This window comes from Mytilinidion resinicola (assembly GCF_010093595.1).
Source record: "Mytilinidion resinicola strain CBS 304.34 unplaced genomic scaffold BDZ99scaffold_1, whole genome shotgun sequence".
NCBI classification, from domain to species: Eukaryota; Fungi; Ascomycota; class Dothideomycetes; order Mytilinidiales; family Mytilinidiaceae; genus Mytilinidion; species Mytilinidion resinicola.
The window spans coordinates 991127-1011876 of NW_022985437.1; the positions used below are offsets into that span (position 1 = coordinate 991127).

Here is a 20750-nt window from a genome sequence, read left to right on the forward strand (position 1 = left end):
TTCAGGAGAGCTAGTCACTTTGTCAGGGTGCGAGCTGACAGGCAAGTGGTAGTATTTCCACGAATGGGTGAACATATCTTGGCCAGAAACACTGACAGTCTCTAGGAAGCAAGCTCAAGCATTGTAGCGCAGATTACACGCCTCGTTCAACCATATTTGGTAAAGGAGAGCTGTTTAGTGTCGGGATGGCCGGTTTAGGAAACCCGGAGCCTCTTGGAGCTGGATATTCACGTCTCGCGGACTATGCGGCATCACAAGAGTCAGGATCCCTGAGAAGAATGCTTGGACAGAAGAGGCAATAGGGTGAAGTACGTGTCTCGGGCGCGAGCCAAACAAAGGGAGGCGCTGAAGAAGTGGTAAGTTGACTCGATGGGGGTCAATCATGCAGGAACATACATTCACCAGTGCAGTTGCCAGCACTAATTGCTACGCAGATATAGGTGCTTAGGACGACGACATGCGATGGAACTACAGCAATTCGAGCAACTACTAAACTTCAGTCTGGCTAGGTACAGGAAGGGAGACAGGCACAAAGTATATTCCTCGATCCCTCTCGATCCCTCTCGACCCCTCTCGATCTGCAGCTGAGGAGAGCATGACAGCGAAGCTACGGTACTAATGGTATAGGGCGTTACGCGAGCCGTTCCCTGGACCCGGGGGAAGGTCAACCCGAATGTAGAATGCCGAGTGGGAATCTGGGGTTATGCGGGCAGCGGGGTTTGTCTGGAGAAGCCGTGGGATGGCACGAGGGAGGAGACGTTGCGGAGGCCATCTGGTCCACTCGGTCGGAACGTGGAGGCTGAATACCGGGGAGCACGGGAGCAAGGGTCGCTGCAAGGCATGGCAGTTCCATGCGTGTTCGGCAGCATTCGCCGTTGGGGGCACAGGGGGCAAAGGTTTACAATGCCAGAGTCTTGGCGCATTTTGAAGTACAATGCCAGGAAGGCACTGCAGGCGCCACAAGCCTTGGAGCGATGCCAAATTACAGTGTAGACCACTGCAAATTGGTATTGCACCCTGGCCCTCAGCGTCCACAAGTCGTTTTCCAGCATTGCACAACTCACACAGCCTGCGCGGAGCTGCTCAGCCATCACGTGATGGCCGAAAGCACTCACCAACAACACACAACTTGGGATTTCCACCTTGCAGCAGCTAGTTTCCCCGGTCGCATGTCCTCTGTGGGTGCCTGTGAGGTGTGTAGGAGGAAGAAGAAATGCGAGGGGTGATGCGAGAAGATAGGGGGGATGTGTGCACGTGCTTAGCACGTGCTGAGTTGGTCGAGCAACCCCCCCCCCAAACATAACACTCGGCCACTCCCCATCCTTTCTTCTTCCTCCTACACACCTCACAGGCACCCACAGAGGACATGCGACCGGGGAAACTAGCTGCTGCAAGGTGGAAATCCCAAGTTGTGTGTTGTTGGTGAGTGCTTTCGGCCATCACGTGATGGCTGAGCAGCTCCGCGCAGGCTGTGTGAGTTGTGCAATGCTGGAAAACGACTTGTGGACGCTGAGGGCCAGGGTGCAATACCAATTTGCAGTGGTCTACACTGTAATTTGGCATCGCTCCAAGGCTTGTGGCGCCTGCAGTGCCTTCCTGGCATTGTACTTCAAAATGCGCCAAGACTCTGGCATTGTAAACCTTTGCCCGGCACAGGGGCGCATCGCTTCCATCGAGGCTCTTCGATGGCGGGATGCCGAAAGGGGCAATCCGGCGCAGCCCGCGCACGATGCCTTTGACATCATGCTGCAATTCCCTGCAGCTTCTCCGCTGCGGCGTTACTCGATCGTCGCGCCGCTCTCCACACTTGATCGCAGGTGCCCCAGTGCGGGTAGACAACACGGGGAAGGGCCAATTGCACCGCGAATCATGCTGAAATACCGCGCGATGTGCAGTCGCGCGACCTCGGCGCTACAGGCATGGTGCTTGTAAGAGTCACTTTTTCTAATCCTACGTTCATCATCTGCGCAGGCTCTTTTACAGCTCCTACCAGCACCGTACGTCCGAGTGCAGCTTGGCTGGTATTACATATAAAGACCAGACCGCCATTCTTGTACACCGCTTCACCGCTTGAACATCCTCCTGCCTTGTGCTTCTCCATCGTCCTTCCTCTATCGTCCACTGAGAATTTTTTACACCGTTGAATACGGATATCCTAGCATCTCAAGTGTGCCTCAGAGGCTACAACACACTTCAACATGTTTGGCAAACGGTACTTCGGCTTCAAGGGCACTCAATTGAATGTCGCCGTTGGTATACTCGCCGGGCTTGATTTCTTGCTCTTTGGATATGATCAAGGCGTCATGGGAGGTATTTTGGGCCTGGGCTCGTTCCTCAAGCAGTTTCCAGAAATCGATGTGAACGCTGCATCTCCGGAGCGGAAGAGTCATGTCTCAATCATTCAAGGCATCTCTGTTGCTTCGTATAACGTGGGTGCGTGTTCAGTCCTGTTTCCTAATTCTGAGCTCGGCTAATCTGCACCAGGTTGTTTCTTGGGTGCTATCATGACCATCTGGCTTGGTGATATACTCGGACGACGCAAGACGATATTCTTAGGTTCTTCTATCATGATCGTTGGAGCTACGCTTCAATGTTCGGCTTTCAGTTTGGGTCACTTTATCGCGGGACGAGTAATTACTGGTGAGCACCTTTGTGCCCTCCTAACACTTACTTGATCACTGACCACACTCAAAGGAGTTGGAAACGGTCTCAATACTTCAACGGTACCCACATGGCAGTCAGAAACCTCCAAAAGCCATCGACGAGGCCAATTGGTCATGATCGAAGGTGCTTTAATTACTGGAGGTATTTGCCTCAGCTAGTATGTACATCTCTATGCAAAGCTCTGAGAAATGTAGCTAACCACGGTTCCCAGCTGGATCGACTTCGGCTTCTCCTTCCTCGAACCCAGCTCTGTCTCCTGGCGCTTCCCAATCGGCTTCCAAATGATCTTCGCCATCATCATCGTCGCCTTCATTCTTGAGATGCCCGAATCCCCCCGCTGGCTCATCCTGAAGGGCAAAGACGCCGAAGCCATGTCCGTCCTCTCCGCCCTCAACGACCTGCCCTCTGAAGACCCATACATCCAAGCGGAATATGACGCGATTAAGGACACTGTCCTTGAGATGCAAAAGGGCAGCTTTAAGGACCTGTTCACTATGGATGAAAATCGACATCTACATCGCACCATCCTCGCCTACGTCAACCAGATGTTCCAACAAATAAGTGGGATTAATTTAATTACATACTACGCCGCTCAAATCTACGAGAACTACATCGGTCTCTCGCCCTTCATCAGCCGTATCCTCGCAGCCTGCAACGGCACCGAATACTTCCTGGCCTCCTGGATAGCCGTGTTCACAATCGAAAAGTTCGGCCGACGCTCTCTTATGATCTTTGGCGCTACAGGTATGGCGACTTCGATGGCCGTATTAGCCGGTACGACGAGCGTCAACGGCGCCGGCGCCGGCATCGTCGCCGCCGCCTTCCTCTTCATCTTCAACACCTTCTTCGCCATCGGGTGGCTGGGCATGACATGGCTGTACCCAGCCGAGATCGTGCCCCTGCGCATCCGCGCGCCCGCCAACGCGCTGGCGACGAGCGCGAACTGGGCCTTCAACTTCATGGTCGTCATGATCACGCCCGTGGCGTTTACGAACATTGGATACCAGACGTATATCATTTTCGCTGTCATGTAGGCCTTCCCCAATCCCAATCCACAGCCCCAACCCCCCTTTCCCCCAAATCTCGAGCTAAGCTAATGTTGAACGTAGTAACGCTTTCATCGTGCCCGTGACTTACTTCTTTTACCCGGAGACGGCCTACCGCTCGCTCGAGGAGATGGACTCCATCTTCCACAAAACGACATCGGTGTTCGACGTCGTGCGCATCGCGCGCGAGACGCCGCGGCGCTATGGCAAGAATGGCGAGCTGCTGATTGCGTACGATGATACCGAGGAGCATGCGGCGGCGGCACGGCGGCGGAGTAGTGCGAAGCCTACGCATGATGAGAATGAGAAAATGTGAGTGTGTGCGGTGATGTAAGTAAGGTGTGTGTGTGGGGGTGTGTGTGTGTGTGGGAGGGTAGTCTTAGTTTTACGCATTTAGGGTACCGGAGTACGAGGTGTGGACGCGACTTTATAACATATGTTGCGAATTACGAGCATGGTGCATGCATCACATATCTGTAAGACGTGTTTGTTTAGTGGAGAAGGCTGTGAGGTGCCACGTGCGTGGGGTGTGGATTGAAAGATGCGAACACTGCATGCCAGGAGACCGCAACTACTAGCCTATCAAGGCACATATCTACTAATTCTATCCCGAAAATAGCACTAGCGTTCTTTCAAGGGAGTATGACTGGAAAAGCTGATTCTCGAATTCGAGCATGCTTCCCCAGATACCAGGGGCACATTCCACCCTGCTGTGCCACCTCATTCCTGCCAGGTATTGGATTCCGGGGTGCTGGGAAGCGAGATAAGCAAGCAAGTTTTAAAGCTGCCTAAAGCGCCCTTGAGATGGTCTCGATGGAGACGAAATTGTTTTCGCGATGCTTCCTCAACCGCTGAAAGTACTGTGGATGGCGGTAAGTCTTCCCATTCGGGGATGGCCAAGTCGGAACCCGCGTGATGTTAGGATTGGATTGATGGATGTACCGATGGCGAGCGCTGGTAGGTCGTGTTCTATAGACTGCGAGGACTTCATTGACTGATGTTGTGTCTTAGCTCCGAGTGTTGCGCTTGCGATGAGTCTGGACGGGACATGTGGTGGCGAAAGTGGGTTCTCATGCGAAGGTTCTAAGTTCGGGGATTGTTGCAGGTATGGCCAGCTGCTATAGCTCATGACATGCTAAAACCACGTGCTAACATCCAGCATATAGCCACCACGGCTTCTGCGGCTTCGACGAGTCGCACTGCGCAGCACCGACCTGCCAGTCTGCCTTCGGATCCTGCCAGACCCCTAGCGTCTCTCAGTGGACTGCAGTGTGTATGGCAAAGCTAAACGATCCAGAGGTCTGTAGCACACTGCCTGTGGTTCCCGAAACTGCGGTCTGCGCGCGAGCGGTGAAGTGTACTAAGCTCGTTGTTGAATGCATGAACAGAACTTTATGGATGCCCGGATGGTTGGTGGTATTAGGACCTGTCAGGGATAATATGCTGAGCAAGTTGGATATATGCCGGGAGTTTAATCATCAGTGTCAGACTGTGCAACGCGATTGCAAAGAGACGGCGTATTCAGGTGGAGAGACTATGCATTCATTGGGTCCGGAAGGAGGAGCTTCGGGGGTCCCTGAGTTGTGAATGGGTTTGTTGGAAGTAATCGCAGCGCAACAAGGGCTTCAGTTGTTTTTGGATTGCTTTTCTAGGTCTCGTAGCCGTTCGACTAGTTTTTCACGGAGGAACGTGGAGAGTCCAAGTCTGTTTAAAATCAACCAGAGTCATCATTTCGATAATGGATGAAACTTACATTCCCTCCCGTGTCACAACGCGATAAGTGCCGCTAGCTTGGTAGCTTCCTCCATCTGCAAACTTGCCGTCCCCATCGACCTCCGCACTCCCGAAGATATCTTCCGGCCACGCTATCCTGCCCCAATCAGGCGGGTTCCTGGTATCACTGACATGTATCCATCCCCCCCGATTCGCACCGCCCATACCGCCTTGCTGGCTAGCTCCTCCAGCGCCTTCGCCGCTATTTCCACCCAGATTGAAACCTCCTGGGGAGGCGAATGCTGCGGCCTGGTATTGGACCTCTGGGTCCTGGGTGGCATATGAGTGGAATACAGATTGTAAGATTCCGAGAAACTGGTGATTCTCGGTGAAGGATGCTGGTGTTGGTGGAATTGAGGTTGTGGTGCCGATTGCAAGGGATTGCGTAGGGGGGTCCGTTGGGAGAAGAGAGAGAATAGATGACTTGGGGTCGCCTGGAGAGGGGAACACGTACTGTATTACGTTAGTAAAGGAGGCTCCGGCTAATTGAAAGGGCAGCTTACGATATGAGGATTGTTTGGGAGTGTAGATAGAGCTCGACCACGGAGAGATAAGTTTCTTGGAGCTCTGGCCAGAGGCCGTAGAGAAGTAATTGTGCGTGAAAACATCTTCAGCTACTCCACTCAGATATATTCACAAGGCCAAACTACTCTGAAAATGTAGGAGATGCAATTGCTTTGGTGTAGTGACTTCGTGAAGGTTTAAAAGTGAATTACCTGATGACGAAAGGCATTCGTCGGCTTTGCGTGTACACGCTAGTCCCAAACCTGATTCCTTACTCTGATCGCAACTCCAACCACACGACAAGAGACGAAGGAGAAGAAGCAAGAGGCAAATGCTGCAGATGACGGATGGTCAATGCCGTTAGCAGACCTCGGGCACCCCTCGCAGCAGCTTGGCCGGCATTCAGCACATTTTTGACCCCATGGACGGCTGCAGCATGGCTCTGCTAATTCCCCACCGCTACGTAAAAATTGTACCCGTGGCTACTCAACGAATAATCCCCGGCATAGGGAACCTCTACGTCGGAGTAATAACCTCTGGTTTTAGGGCTCGTGCACCACAACACTCAACAACCTAAACCACCTCTAGTTCTTGACCAATCTTTTTCAAAAAGGACCAAGGTATAGCCTTGATTTGCGCTTCAATATTATCCAACTTGGATAAAATATAGTGCCCTAAAAAGTACATAAAATACCCTAAAAGTTAATAAAATTTGGGGAGGGATAAACGCACACCCCCTAATCACTCTACGCACACCCCCTTTTCACTCCACGCACACCCTCCCTCTCGTCCAATCTTTTGATTGGCTGGAGCGGCTCGGAGCTTCGTCCGGAGCTCTATTCTCACGTGCATCCGCACGTGTAGCCTTTCTCATTCACTTAGGCGTACGTGAGCTCGTAAGTGAGGCTATACAAATCGGCATAGCTATATAGCCTCTCCGTTTTACAGTGCATCCTTTCCAATTTGTGTAGCCTTAGGTACGAGCTCACGTACGTGCTCACGTACAAGCTCACGTACGGCTCACGTATGGCTGTATATACGGCTGCACGAATCGGAAAGGATGCACTGTAAAACGGAGAGGCTATATAGCTATGCCGATTTGTATAGCCTCACTTACGAGCTCACGTACGCCTAAGTGAATGAGAAAGGCTACACGTGCGGATGCACGTGAGAATAGAGCTCCGGACGAAGCTCCGAGCCGCTCCAGCCAATCAAAAGATTGGACGAGAGGGAGGGTGTGCGTGGAGTGAAAAGGGGGTGTGCGTTTATCCCTCCCCTTACTTTATATTGTAAAAAATTACTACTATAGCTTTTTCTAGATCTTGTTACGACACTACGCTAGGCTGCCCGCAGGCCAGCCTAAAAGAACAGAACAACTGCGCTTAATTGGAAGCGCAGGCGAATTGTAGGCTCTAGTTATAGCCTTCCGGTGCGCACGCCGTAGGCGTGGCCGGCCCCGAGGCGCACGTGATCAGGGGTCACCCGATCTGTAGCACGTGATCGTGCTCGTGCTCGTGCTCATGCTTTATGCTCGTGCTAGGGGAACGTAACACTATCCTCCCTCTTTGAGGACTGCGTCCTCGCAGTCGGCCTAAATTGGATCAACTTGATCTGCTCCGCGTCCGGCAGCTAGACAAAAAGATAAACCGAGCGCATAGTGATGCGGCGGCTTGTGCCCCCTCAGGGTGCTTCGGCCATACCTAATGGCGAAACCCTATATGGGGGCGCGGTGGACACATGCTACAATGCCATCCACCGCTTGGACATGTGCTACGACGTCGTCCAACTTTAGATATCTTCTAGACCAATCCAGGCACTATAAGTGTAGTGCAGCGCAGCGTTGTTAAGATTTGCTTGTGATGACACCACCTGGGTTTAAACCCAACCCAGTTGTGCGTGCTCAAGCACCAGTTGAGCGCAGTCGCTTGTTACGATACCACGCCAGGCTGCCCTTAGGCCAGCCCAAAAGAACAGAACGACTGCGCTTTAATTGGAAGCGCAGGCGAATTATAGGCTTCTATAGCCTTCCGGTGCGCATGTCGCCGGAGCCTCGGGCCACGTGGCACCGAGGGCGCACGTGATTAAGGGTCACCTGATCTATAACACGTGGTCGTGCTCGTGCTAGGGGGACGTAACAATTAGCGGTATTATATACTATTTCTTAATAAATTCTAAACCTAATACTATTTATATAGTCTAAAAATTACTTTAAAGTAAGCTATTAAGCCTTATCTAATCTCTAGTTTATAGGGCTATATATTAACCTAGTTATATTGCCTTAATAGGTCCTCTAAAGCTTGCCATAGGTGATATTCTAAAGCTTGCTATAGGTGACATTTTAGGTGGCTGCAATATCCGTAAGATTGTACTTTCTACTAAGCGCACAGAGTTCCTTTACAATTCTACTAATTTCCTTATAATTTGGCTTAGGCATTTTGTAGTTGTAGTACGCTGCTGTTCGTGGGTGTAGGTGAAAGTAGTAGATGGAGGGGTAAATTTTCGTTAAGCCTGTTTTTCGTTTGAGTACTACGTACGGGCTGATTTTCGATCATTGTGAAACAACCCGAGGGGGCCCGAGTAACGTTACTGTGCAAGCTGCCTTAAAAACGGAGGTTATTACTCCGACGTAGAGGGAACCTTAAAGCCTCCGCCGACCTCGCTCTCATCACTCCCTAAGCCGCCAGTAGCCTCGGACCTTGTTCAGAATATATATTCCGCCCTCTTCCCTCTAAAGTCATATTATTGTATCCTTGTCTATCGATTTTGCTTGCAATCTGATCAGCATGGCCACTGAGCCAATTGGGAAGAGTGGCTACTATGAAGAGCCCAGTATAGCAGTTGGAGAAAGACCGAAAACTGCCAGTTTTCGGCATGACCCCGAACTGGGTGCTGATGTTGTGGATATCGCGAGGATCGAGGCCGTGTATAAGTAAGACATCAAGAACCTGGTCTTGACTACTTGCTGATGGAAGCAGAAAACTGGACCGGCGAATTATTCCAGGTATACATGCCCGATCAACTAAATTAATCATAAGACTCATTCATGATTAGCATTTTGGGTGCTTTACTTCCTCTGCTCTGCTATCCGGTCCAATGTTGGCCTCGCTCAGACCATGAACACCAAACAGGGCCACGACCTAGCTTCAGAGCTCAATCTCACCCCGAAGCAGGTTTCTACTGGTCTAGCTTTATTCTACGTTTGCTATGTCTTATTCGACTTACCGTCTAATCTGGTCATGTCGAAGCTCAGCCCTCATGTATGGATGAGCCGTATCGTCGTCGGTGTCGGTATTATAGGGACGTGTTTGACGGCCATGAAAGCAGCATGGAGCTTTTAGTATGTCATTCTAATAACATGCCCATCCGAGCATTCTCTCATACTTTATAATAGTCTTCTCAGACTCCTGCTCGGTATTGTAATCGCTGGCATGTGGCCCGGGATGTCTTACTATCTCACTCTCTTCTACCCGCCGTCGCGGACTGGCAAGCGTATCGGACACTACTTCACTGCCGCTCAAGTTTCCGCCGCCGTCGTCGGCTTAGTGTCAGCTGGGTTTCAAGAGATGGATGGTCTTCAAGGCCTGACTGGTTTTCAGTGGATGTTCCTTCTCTACGGGCTCGTTGGGATCGTCGTCGGCGTCTCTTTGCTATGGTGGCTTCCAGATCGCCCCTTGCCTCCTGGCGAAGTACGAAATCAGAACGGCTGGAGAAAGTGGATCCCTCAGAGCAAACCCGCTTTGACCGGGGAGGACGCAAGAATCCATTACGAAGATCTGACCCGCGTGTACCACCGCAGCGCCTGGAACATGAAAGACCTTTGGCACGTGGTAATAGATTGGCGTCTATGGCCCCTAGTCATCATGTACTTCGGCGTCGTAGGCGTTGGAATCGGCACCCAGAGCTACGGCACCGTCATAATTCGAGGCATCAACCCCGACCTTACCAGCATCCAGCTAAGTCTGCTCTTCGCCCCTATCTGGATTGTGAGCCCGCCACCCTATCACTTTTCCCTTCTCTCAAACGCATGTTATACTAACGCCAACCCCCAGATGGACCTCATCGCAATCCTCCTCGTTACCCCCCTCTCGGACCGCTTCCACCACCACCGCGCCCTCTTCTTCAGCATCGCCGTCCTCTTCCAAATCGCCGGCCTCCTCATCACTACCTTTGCCAGCGACGGCTGGGCCCGCTACGGCGGCCTCCTCATCGTCGGCTTCGGCCTCGGCCCTACGGTCCCTATCACTATGACCTGGACGAACGAGATCTTCCAGCCGCGCCATGGCGAGGTAGGTGTTGCGGCTGCTAGCGCCCTTGTCTCCGGACTCGGGAATCTAGGGAGTATACTGACGACGTACGCGCTGTATACGGGATGGCCCGAGGATGCAAAGGGGAAACATAAGTATCGGAAGAGCAATTTGGTCATGATTGGGATTCTTTGTGGGAGCATCTTGGCCGCCGGCACGATGGTGGTGTTGTTGAGGTTCTTTGGGACTCCGAGCGCTAAGAAGTTTAGTAGTTCGACTTCTACTAGCGAGGGTGAGGGTGTTGTCATTGATGGGGCGGCGAGGAGGGAGGTGCAGCAGAGGGGGCTGGGGAGGTTGTGGGTTAGGAGGTGAGAGTGGGAAGAATAGAACCAGCGTGCTTGCATGCTACAGAGATTGCTCTTACACTGAGATGGTAGCTTCAAAAATACATTCTCATTTACGCCGAATCCCTATTTTCATACGTCACATGACCCGTTACCTATTCGAGTAAGTCTTGGCAAAACCTCAAGCGTTGAGTCCAGATCCCATTGAAGTGGATCCTGCACCGCATCGTTCGCTTTCGTTCCAAGCCTTTGGCCAGAGGCTGCGATTCAGGTACGTGCCAAAAGACACGCAATCTGGACTCGGAATCAGACCTCATCTCTAATGTGTTTGACCTATCTTTTTTCACACTCTCGAAGCACTCCCACTACACAAAACCCTTGTCACTATCCCTAAATGTGTCGCCCAATTTAGAGCGTCACGGACTCGACATATTAAAACAGAGTGAACTTTACGCAGACTTGCTCCCCTTCCATGATACGAGAGTTGACACAGAATGCCACTTTTCGTATGAACATCGTGTTGAGGGTTTAAGTTGGAGGGAAAGAGGGTATCTTGGTTTATTCATACTCATTCATTCGTGTTTCTATCGAGATATATCTCCCAAGGCTAAACTTGCTCAAACGACTCATCCCCAGTGGCCGCAGACTGCTCAAACCGCTTGCATCACCAGGATGACGTTGAGCGGCACGGCCTTATCTCAAAAAACCCGTCCGCAAAATAATTAGGATACAGAGAACGAAAGTGATATTCCACGGCCCCCGATGCACTTAACCACGCAAAACAGACGCTGGTTAATAGAAATCTGAAGCGAAAGCGGGTATCCTATATTGTCGACACGCCCTTTGTCATCTCCCGCTTCATGCGCCGCCTATACTGCTCCCGGAACTGTATCCGGCCGATCGTGCCTAAACCCACGGCCAAGAATAGCCCGGCGGTCCATACGCACGTGACGACGAGGCCGACGGGGAAGAAGGCGAGCTTGGTGCCGGGGAGGACGTAGTTGGCGCCCTGAGTGGCAGCCGCACCGATTGCAGAAGCAGAAGCGGAGGCGGAGGGGGAAACGGGAGTGGCTGCTTTGGCGAACACGCCGTTGACGAAGGACGCTTCGGTTGAAGAGAGCGTGGTGGAAATTTGTTTCCCGGTTTTGGGACTGTTGGCTGTGAGGACAATCTGTGGGACAAGAAGGGATTGGAGGTTGGCTCTGTTCCGTGTTAGATGGGAGGGGAATATAAGGAGTTGGAGGGCGCGTACTGTGACATGGCTGAGCCCATCAGGTTGCTGTTGATTTTGCCGACGTAGGTGAGAACTTTGAGCTCGCCTGGGGGTGCGGCGCCGGAGCCGGAGCTTTGGCGGTAGACGAGCTCGCTGCCTAGATCTATGTCTCTCCGGACAGGTGGCCAGGATAGTGTCGAGTCGCGCTTCATGAAGGTGCCGTTGGTGGCTTGGACGGTGGCGCCAAGGTACTTCAAAGTCATGCTTACATCGGCGCTGGTGATGCCCACCCAGGGATCGATGGGCATCGAGACGTTGTACATGCGAAGTTCAGCCTCGAAGACGCCAGTGGTGTTGTCGAGGAAGGGGAGGTTGTAGCATACGGCCATGCCGGATGGATTTGAAGCCTGTCCGTTGAGAGCAGATAGGGCATTTGAGCATGCCTGCTGTGTCTGTGTCTCCCACTTGTTCAGGTCGACCTTGGTTGCATCCCCCGACTGTGGTGTCGTCGAGATGGTGGGTGCTGATGCGGTGGCAGATGGACTCTGTCGTCGAACAAGCTTCGCTACAACATCTTCTGCGTGCCGCCGTATCTGGTGCTCGAAGTTTTCGCCGCGTGGGAGCAGATGTGATGCGTCAAGGATACCTCTCGGATGGCCGGCTGAGGCTTGGAGAACCTGAGCGGCAACAAAGAGGCTGCCAGCCAGGGCAGATTGGAAGATCATCGTGACAAAATGAGACAAGAGGTAGGATCAATCTAAGGGTATCTGTATTAAAGAGGGTAGACAGCGAGAATGTAGATGGCGAACTGCACAGCAGCGGCTCAAAGAAGGCGCAAGAAGAGAAACTGAAGTCAGAAGGAAAAAAAGTGCAGAGAGAATTCAGGCGGAGACACTGGGCCGGCCGAGGGGTCATAATAGCTGGAGCTGGGGAGGGGTAGCTGGCAGCATTGAGACAGACGCCATCACAGCGGACTTGGAGACGAGTCTGGAGGCATCACAGCATCAGGAGGCCGTCTGAGGGGGTTTGGCAATGGCGTGAAGGAGGCCGGTGCCTGACAGGGTGAGTAGCATGAATGACTGAATATCTTGGTTGAGACTGCTGCTGAGACGCGGGTGGAGGTGAAAGTTATGCGCCCGGGCTGGCGGAGCTCCATCGGGGCTAGCAAGGAGGGCTGGGCGGATGTCTTGAGCTAAACAGTGCTTAAAGCGAGCAAGCTCAGCGTTCTCGCGGCGATGATTGCTTGACCGGGGCTGCGCGGCGGTCAGTGGTGGTGCGGCGGCAGTGCTTGGTGAGGCTCCTTGACACAGATGAAGTCAGAGTGCTGGAGTGCCCTGCGCAGGGGGCCAGAAGACGGTGGCGCCGTTCGGCTGTGCGCCAATCAGCCCTATCTACTAGCGGGGGGAGCCAGCGGCATGGGTTTCGGATTCGAACGTTGAGCCTCTCTTGAAGGCGGCGGTGTCGCACCTCGAAATGTGTCGACGCAGATTGGCTCGCATTCCTGGTCAGGCGAGTGCCACTGACGGTTGTCGGGCGCCCTGCTGCAGCACCGAGAGCAGCGCCACGCGTCCTGAGCCCGGATGCCACCTACAAAAGCCTGGAGGTGCTCCTGGAGCCGCTCAACCCGCGTCGCGCTGGGCAAAGGTGCCCGTCTGTCGCGCCCTGGTGGAGATTCACGTGTCGTGGAGCCCTTGCGGAGGCAGATGGCAGAAGCAGACTCCACCGCGGCGCCAGCCCGACAGCGCATGCTCAGTGCTCTGCCCGAGGCTGCCAAGCGCGTGGTGGAGCGGTGAAGCGTCCCAGGACGTCGCCAGCTTCATTCGCTCCCTCGCAGCCCAATCGAGCTATCCGCCACCCAATCCACCGTTCCCAGGCCCAATCGCTGGCCGCGACACGCAGCGGCGCCGCCCACGATGTCGAGCGTCGGTTAATGTAGGTACAGTTCGTGGCTCGTCGGGCGCACCCTCACCACCACCACGTCCCTCTCCGCGCGCACCACACCCTTTCCGCCCTGCAGGCTGCGCGCCTTCGCTGGGCAGATCCACCGGCTGCTCTGGCACCACCCGCAGGCCGGTCGGGTCGCGCGCCCTGCGAACGCTGCACCGGGCACTGGAGTTCGGCAGAGACGAATCATCATCATACACATAACCTGCAGCGTGCTAACCCTCCGCGGTGCTCTCGTGCCCGCCAGACACTCGCCCAACGCCCGCAACATGACGGCGCAACTGCTCTCCAGCCCACTAATGCGGCCCTCCTTGCAGAGCTCCCTCTGCCAGCACACACGCCCCAGATGCACACCTGTCCAGAAGGGATGGCCTCGTTGCCCACCGCCAGCCTGCCCGCCCGGGCTCTTTTCATTCCCATTACCCCTGTGCATTGAGTACTTCTATCTTGCACTGATACCTGCCTGCAGTCTGCGCTGCTCTCCCACTGCCCCCTCCATCTCCTCGCCCTCTGGAAATGTCATCTTTGCTTTTCGCGTCTTCTGTTTGGGCCTCCTGCGCCTGTGTCAGCCAATAGCCGTGCAGCCTCTTTCGTATCTTTCCCATGACTGTCTGGCGTCATTCTCTTCTTTGTCTGTTGCATCTGTCCCTGTTCATCTGATAGACTGCTCCCTACTTCTGCAGCGATGCAGCACTCCTCTAACTCACCCTGGCGCTTGCCGCTGCCACAAAACTCGGCTCCCCAGAAGCACGCTTTCTCCCTTCAGCATACCGTATCCATGGTGAACTTACATGAAGAGCCCGACTGGCAGTTCCCGCGCTCGCCGCCGTCGCCATCTGCATCTACGACGTCTTCGACGACCAGTCGTAGTTCCACGCCCACCAACTCCAACAATCCGTACACCAACATGGCGAACTCGTCCACCTTGTCGTTGAGCAACAGAACTTCGCCAAACGGAAGCCCTCAATCCAGAACGCCGCAGTATACTAGTCGATCAGCTACTCCCGTTGCCCCACAGCCAGTCCGGCCTATTGTGGTGAGCACGAGCCTCACCCCCACGAGTCCTGCTACCTCTTCTGCTGGCGAGTCGTTGAGAGGAAACGACTTTCCTCTATCACCGGCGCCAAAATACCCCCAGTCACCTACTCCTAATCCCTACCGGACCAACGGTGCTGTAGCTCCACCTCCTCTACCTACTGCGTTTGTGACTCCAACCCTCCTAACCCAATACGGACGGATGTATCCCGATCTTCTGCGCCGACAAGGCTGGGAGCGCTCTACAGCACAAAGAACCTACACCTGGGCTCTGTCAAACCCTCGGACTGCACTCTTGTTCTTTCTTTGTGACGATGTAGATTCATGGCGTAAAGCTGTAATCTACTGTCTGGAAGACGAGAAGATGCCCTTCTCCGAGGACGACCTTCAAGGGATTGCGGCGAATCCAAAGAAGGCCGTGGAAATCCAGTGGCGAGTTACTGCGAAGGAACTGCCCCAAAATGGGGGGCATGTGGAATTCCAAGCACGCGAAACGGTACCACTCCAGCAACTGAATTTGCTCCGCTCAACAGCCGAGAAGAATGTCGACAAAGTGGCATGGCTTGGCGATTCTGACGACCGCATTCTCGTCCGCAAGCGCTTCATCTATACCCGACCCAGCCAAAAATCGTCGCTCCTAACTCAGATCGCCGACTTCAAACGACTCGACCACAGGAACATCGCCCATGTAGTATGCTCATATGCCCAAGGCAACGTCATCGGTATCGTGACCAACTCGGCGCAGTACAGTCTGGACGACTATCTACAGTTTCCTCTGGACGCCCATCGCGCGAAGCAACTGCTGGACTGGACCAACGACCTCTGCCAGGCGGTCGACTACCTGCATGGACAGCAGATCTCACACAGGACCATCCGCCCAAGGAAGATACTGATCGACGGCTCGCGCATTTACCTCGCAGCTTTCGGCATATCCAGCACATCGTCTCACCACGACGAGGGCAGTCCGCACGCCCGTGACCCCTTATCCACATCCCCACCATCACACAGCAAGCGCGCTGACCCGTCATACTTCACAGACCAGTCTTACATCTATGCCGCTCCGGAAAGCATCACGCCGCGTGCGAAGAAACCCGGTCGTCCCGCCGACGTCTTCGCACTAGGCTGCATCTTCCTCGCCATCATGACTGTGCTGAAAAGTCAGTCACTGACGTCGTTCTCTGCATACCGTGCTGGCGGCACCCACGACGCTTCCTTCCACGCGAATGCTGACCGTGTCGCCAACTGGCGCATGCGGCTGCAGACGATGGGAGGAGGCGGGTGGGCTGGTGCGCAGAGAGAGCGGCGCGAGCAGGCGCTGAAGCTGGAGCTGAGCGTGCTGGGGTGTATAGAGGCTATGGTGAGAGAAGACCCGGGGAAGCGGGTGAAGATGCGGAAGTTGGCGCCGTACATGGCGCGCCTGTGTGAAGTCAAGGGTGCTGGTGGCAGGAGAAGGAGCTTTGACGGGCTGGGGATCAACGGACCTAACGGGATCCAGGGCCTGAATGGGATTTTGAACGGGGCAGGCCCAGATGGGTATTATTCGCAGCGGAGGTACGAGGACTGGGGCAGGTAAAAGCTTTTACCTGACACTGAAGAGGTGGGAGAGAACCTTGATTGTCTACAGACTTATCACCAGGAAAGGAAGAATGAACGATGACGACCAATGAGGGATGACTACACGACGCGAATGACTGAAGATTGCAAAGGAAGCATGGACGGATGGACGGGCGGCTTGGCGAAACCGGTAGTATCTTCTTCCCGTATGTTTTTCGATTAATCCGGCGTGCTTGGAGAATCTAGCGAAGGCGTTTCATTATAAGGTGTTTTTCAGGTCGGCCCATCTGATACCCTTAAATCTCAGTTTTGAGCCTCCTTTCCTTTCTTTCTCACCGTCCCGCTCATTTCTATGCAGCGTTAAAGCATCTATCATGACGCCCACGACCCGCATCCGAGATCTCTCGCATTGAACTAGCGTTCCGCACACTATTCTGAAGCGTTCTGCATCTCTGCGTTGTATTCATCTGACAGCGTTCCGAGCAACACCCATTTCAGCGTGCATAATTCTTTCCTATTCTTCTTTCTCGTAGTCTTGTTTGGATCGGCGAACGGAAGATATAGGCTGGCGCAGGTATATGAACATGGGTTTTGGAATTTTTTATCATCCTCCGATATAGCCACCTCTATCACGAACAATATTACGATACATTATATATACGTTGATAGACCATTCTATGAATGACTGAATCAGTAGTTTGAGCTGAAATGCTTGATAGGCTAGAAACATTGTCGAAGGGCCCTGTGGCCCCTCGATGTTTCGGCAAGCACAATGTAATCGAAAGCCTCGAGCGTGATTTGCAGTCTTCGCCTCGTATGATGGAAAGATGACGTTTAAATCGAAGTCTAATCAGCACGATCGCCGGCAAAGAACGAAACCTGGCCCTGAAGCAGCCCTGAAAGGTCGACTGCGCTAATGACTTTACGCTTCTTACTCCCAGCGAAGAATCACTGTATCAGGACTAGCTGTATGATGAATGGGTAGGGTCTGGAGGATGGATAAAGTGTTTTCGTTTTATACAGATACGTCTACAGCCAAATGCACAGAAACACCATCCCAGAGCCCGTGTCGCTCGATGCAGACAGACGCAAGCGGAATCCGCTTCTCGTTCTTCTTCTTTGCTCCTTCTATGATACAAAATGGCCCCCGCCACCAGCCACCAGCGGATATGCCTTGCTCCGTCCCTTCTTTTCTATCATACCCAAATGACTGCCAAAATGTAGATGGGTGTTTGGTAATACACACGAGAGAAAAAAGCGGCCCTCGTTGCGGGCCACAGACCAAACGTGTGACGCATTCACACAATTACCTCCCCAATATCCACGAGGTTCGGTTTCCACTTCGTCGGCTCCATGCCCTCTGCGTCTGACGGGAGCGTTACGTCCAGCGGCTTGTACAGGTACCAGCTCTTGAGTGCCATGACCGCGGCCCGGACCCGCGCTTCGTCTAAGCTACCGCCCGCCCCTTCGCCGAGCTTATCTCTCCCACTGTACACGCCCACTACGAACACTGGATGCCTGCTCGCTCGCCCCGTTTCAGATATCAGCCGCGCTACCGGCGGCTCGAATCCCTCCCGCGCACATAACTTGCTCAGATCGACCGTCGGCGTGCGGAATTCGAACATCTTCGACAGGTCCAGCGTCCGGCTGAGCCAGTGGCTCGCGAAGAAACGTTTTGTGGTAGCCCGGCCACAGTGCAGGTACGTCGCGCCCATGAGCGCACGCACGAAACTCTCGGCCGCGATATCGAGCGGCACAGGCTGCGAGGGCTCCGGCGTCGTCATGCGCATGTCGCCGAATTGGTCGTCGTAGACGATCTTAGAGGTGATGCCGCGCCGCCAGCCCTTCTGCTCGTTGGGCCGCCCCGTGCCGCGTGGCGCAAACTCGCCCCAGGCCGCGCCGGCAGCCAGTCTGCGGTATTGTAGTAGACCCGGGTCGACTTCTCCGCCGGGCTCGGCGACAGATTCAATGCCCCATTCTTTTGCCATCAGGGCGAGGGCCTTGGTGCCGACGTAGGCAGACTGCGCGGCGAAGAGGACGGAGATGGGGAGGCGGGGGTAGTTGCAGAGGAGATATTCGCTAGTGTAGAGGCCGAGGAGGTTTGAGCCCAGAATCGCGAGGGAGGTATTGTTGAAGTTGGGATCTGGATCCGCTGACTCGTGCACGAGCGCTCGAGCGAGGGTTTGGATGGGGAGGCGCGGAGGGAGGGAGAGACGGGCGTGGAGGGCGGCGAGTTTAGCTGACTTTAGAGCGGCGGAGGGGGGCGGCGATGGGAGTGCTTCCGGGGGTATTGAGACATCGTCATCGCGCTGTGATAGTTCTGTTGACTCGTCGGCATCGAGAGGAGGAAATGTGTCGCCGGCTGAGGTCGATTGAGAACGGCAGCTATGAGGTTGTTGGTATGGGGAGAGGTGATGCTGCAGCGGTCGAAGGGGACATTGAGGGCGGAATTGCGTCCGAGGGGCTAGGAATTGCGATCCCCATCGTTGTATGCGTATTCGCTTCATCAAAGGCCGCGCTGAGCAAGCGAAAGGAGCGTGGTGGAGGGAGGAGCGGCGGGAGTTGGGATGGCTATGTCGTGTGTCTCCTTGACCACCCATAATCAAAATTTCTGGCTGGCGTCGAGCTTCGCGCCAAGCTTCAGCCCGTTCCGTATCATTCCGCGTCAACTTCAACCGCAGACAACGACGACACGGACAGCTCTCCCACCCGCTCTCTCACTCACAATGGCCGGAGGAAAGATCCCGTACGTGTGGAAGCTGCTCTGCCCTCTCCAATTGCATCCTGCTAACTTGTCAGATACCCAAAGCACGTCTGGTCGCCGGCCGGAGGCTGGTACTCGCAGCCCGCAAACTGGAAAGCCAACACGGCCATCATGAGCGGCGTCGTCCTCGGAATCACAGCAATCGCCTGGTCCATAAGCGCAGAGCGGGAGTTCCGGAACAAGATGCCAGAGAAGGGCAGATTCTTCCCCAGCCGATAGTGAGTGGTGACCCATGTACCCGAGCGCGGAGACTGACGTCTCGAAGCTGGAGCAAGCAGATCAGGGAACACGAAGCAGCAGAGGCAGCGAAAGAAAGTGGATCGTAGCGGGGGCGTTTGAGGGGCGTCAATTGGGAATCCTTGTGTTTGCTGGGGCACTTAGGGCTGTACATATTTATCCAGCCTCTTCCTGAAATCTGCAAGCCGTTGCTCGACACGCTCGCCGTTCCACGTCTCTCCGTCTGATGTTCTGATGAGGGTTGGCATACCGATCTGCTCGATTGCGAAGCTGGCTGCAATTGAGCCCCATACTGCTGCATCCTCAACGTTTCCACATCTGACAAACCCTACTGCAAAGCCCCCTAGAAACCCGTTTCCTCCGCCAGTGGGATCGACTACTTTCTCTGCTGATTCATGAACAGCTGGAATCCATTTGCTGACCCCTTGGTCTCTAATATAGCAGCCATCCTTACCAGATCTCACTACGACAGCTCCATCTCCGTCTGGTCCGATTCCCCACTGAATCCACTGCTTCGCCAGGTCCTCAATGGCCCCGTAATCAACATGGCCTTCGCGATCTACAGTCTTTGCATGGAAAGCACCAAGCTCGGAATGATTGGGACTAACGACATCCACATGCTTGAGCGCCACCTTGCAATTCTCGAGCTCCTCGCGCGTGCACAGGTCTGGAACTGGCTCCCAAATGAACAGCGGCCTCGGCTTTTTGCCTGGTTCTGGCCACTGGCCTCTCATGATCAGAATATTCTTGACTAGGTCTACACACCGGATGGGCGAGCAGATCAGATGAAACGACTTGGACCAGAGAAGCTTGCCTTCGAGACAGGTGTGGTCAAGTCGGAGCTTGGGTGTTGTGTAGCGGAAAGCTGCATGAGATCAGACGCGCTACTGTGAGCTGAGATATGACATGCTATGCTATACCTCTGAAATCGTTCTCGCCGTAACCGTTCCAGCCTCTGGTGGTCAGCCTATGCGGTGTTTCGCGCATCAGACATGCCGTGTCCCACTGCACAATGGTCTCTCGCAGCTCGGACGGGAAGTCAGACCCGCAGTCCACGACCCAGCCCACAGATTGAGACTGTGGCGGCGGCGAAAACATGCGAGCTCCTACGGCAGAGTACGTCCCAGCGCCGCCAAGTATATCTTTTGCGGCTGGTTTGGGCGGCGGGAACTCAATCTCGTCTGCATAGATTAGAGGTTACGCTTTGATATAAAACGGGATACCGTAGAGCAATTCACCAATGATAAACATGCCCATGGTGAAGAAGTCCACGCCGTCCGTGTCACCTTCCGCCATGGTCACTGCGGGCGTGTTGGATACAGATAGATGGGGAATAGGATGGGCCGTGGTCCATGAGTGGATGGGATGCTCGGCGTCTCACTCTTGGCCGCGGACTAGCGCTCCGTGATGCTGGCGCGCAGGAGACGA

The 20750-nt window shown here is 54.1% G+C and overlaps 8 protein-coding genes across 8 annotated transcripts; 4 read left to right on the forward strand and 4 right to left on the reverse strand.

Annotated features, from left to right (window-relative positions):
- Nucleotides 1-2198: 2198 nt before the first annotated feature.
- On the forward strand, nt 2199-4026 carry BDZ99DRAFT_373907 (sugar transporter family protein; the record flags this gene model as incomplete). The annotated part of the gene is made up of 5 exons (XM_033714894.1): nt 2199-2433; nt 2485-2640; nt 2695-2821; nt 2876-3694; nt 3774-4026. The coding sequence occupies 5 exons, from the start codon at nt 2199-2201 to the stop codon at nt 4024-4026; spliced, it is 1590 nt and encodes a 529-aa protein (XP_033584059.1).
- A 260-nt stretch (nt 4027-4286) lies between these two features.
- Nucleotides 4287-5378, forward strand: BDZ99DRAFT_8979 (uncharacterized protein). The gene is made up of 3 exons (XM_033729003.1): nt 4287-4667; nt 4722-4815; nt 4877-5378. Exons 1-3 carry the CDS (start codon nt 4547-4549, stop codon nt 5295-5297), a joined length of 636 nt encoding a protein of 211 aa, XP_033584060.1. The 5' UTR covers nt 4287-4546; the 3' UTR covers nt 5298-5378.
- BDZ99DRAFT_375148 (uncharacterized protein) lies at nt 5336-6091 on the reverse strand (the record flags this gene model as incomplete). The annotated part of the gene is made up of 3 exons (XM_033714964.1): nt 5336-5414; nt 5464-5936; nt 5987-6091. The coding sequence occupies 3 exons, from the start codon at nt 6089-6091 to the stop codon at nt 5336-5338; spliced, it is 657 nt and encodes a 218-aa protein (XP_033584061.1).
- Nucleotides 6092-8670: 2579 nt separating this feature from the next.
- BDZ99DRAFT_430948 (MFS general substrate transporter) lies at nt 8671-10607 on the forward strand. The gene is made up of 5 exons (XM_033717267.1): nt 8671-8916; nt 8963-8988; nt 9039-9324; nt 9379-9970; nt 10037-10607. Exons 1-5 carry the CDS (start codon nt 8771-8773, stop codon nt 10601-10603), a joined length of 1617 nt encoding a protein of 538 aa, XP_033584062.1. The 5' UTR covers nt 8671-8770; the 3' UTR covers nt 10604-10607.
- Nucleotides 10608-11130: 523 nt separating this feature from the next.
- Nucleotides 11131-12534, reverse strand: BDZ99DRAFT_456890 (uncharacterized protein). The gene is made up of 2 exons (XM_033718559.1): nt 11828-12534; nt 11131-11777 (listed from the first exon to the last, which is right to left on the reverse strand). The coding sequence occupies exons 1-2, from the start codon at nt 12511-12513 to the stop codon at nt 11399-11401; spliced, it is 1065 nt and encodes a 354-aa protein (XP_033584063.1). The 5' UTR covers nt 12514-12534; the 3' UTR covers nt 11131-11398.
- A 727-nt stretch (nt 12535-13261) lies between these two features.
- Nucleotides 13262-16340, forward strand: BDZ99DRAFT_470155 (kinase-like protein; the record flags this gene model as incomplete). The annotated part of the gene is made up of 3 exons (XM_033721613.1): nt 13262-13720; nt 14202-14296; nt 14396-16340. The coding sequence occupies 3 exons, from the start codon at nt 13262-13264 to the stop codon at nt 16338-16340; spliced, it is 2499 nt and encodes an 832-aa protein (XP_033584064.1).
- A 1279-nt stretch (nt 16341-17619) lies between these two features.
- BDZ99DRAFT_375156 (ribonuclease III) lies at nt 17620-19309 on the reverse strand (the record flags this gene model as incomplete). The annotated part of the gene is made up of 2 exons (XM_033714967.1): nt 17620-18785; nt 19114-19309. Coding segments are annotated over 2 exons (1362 nt in total), but the record flags the coding sequence as incomplete, so codon positions are not given.
- Nucleotides 19120-20618, reverse strand: BDZ99DRAFT_529370 (Ribokinase-like protein; the record flags this gene model as incomplete). The annotated part of the gene is made up of 3 exons (XM_033726401.1): nt 19120-20187; nt 20243-20503; nt 20561-20618. 3 exons carry the CDS (start codon nt 20616-20618, stop codon nt 19463-19465), a joined length of 1044 nt encoding a protein of 347 aa, XP_033584066.1. The 3' UTR covers nt 19120-19462.
- Nucleotides 20619-20750: the final 132 nt, after the last annotated feature.

Coding starts and splice junctions, on each gene's coding strand:
- BDZ99DRAFT_430948 (XM_033717267.1), top strand. CDS start 8,771: ATGGCCACTGAGCCAATTGGGAAGAGTGGCTACTATGAAGAGCCCAGT. Junction 8,989..9,038: donor GGACCGGCGAATTATTCCAG/GTATACATGCCC, acceptor ATTCATGATTAG/CATTTTGGGTGCTTTACTTC. Junction 9,971..10,036: donor TCTTCGCCCCTATCTGGATT/GTGAGCCCGCCA, acceptor GCCAACCCCCAG/ATGGACCTCATCGCAATCCT.
- BDZ99DRAFT_456890 (XM_033718559.1), bottom strand. CDS start 12,513: ATGATCTTCCAATCTGCCCTGGCTGGCAGCCTCTTTGTTGCCGCTCAG. Junction 11,778..11,827: donor ATGGGCTCAGCCATGTCACA/GTACGCGCCCTC, acceptor AACACGGAACAG/AGCCAACCTCCAATCCCTTC.
- BDZ99DRAFT_8979 (XM_033729003.1), top strand. CDS start 4,547: ATGCTTCCTCAACCGCTGAAAGTACTGTGGATGGCGGTAAGTCTTCCC. Junction 4,668..4,721: donor TGTACCGATGGCGAGCGCTG/GTAGGTCGTGTT, acceptor GTTGTGTCTTAG/CTCCGAGTGTTGCGCTTGCG. Junction 4,816..4,876: donor AAGTTCGGGGATTGTTGCAG/GTATGGCCAGCT, acceptor TCCAGCATATAG/CCACCACGGCTTCTGCGGCT.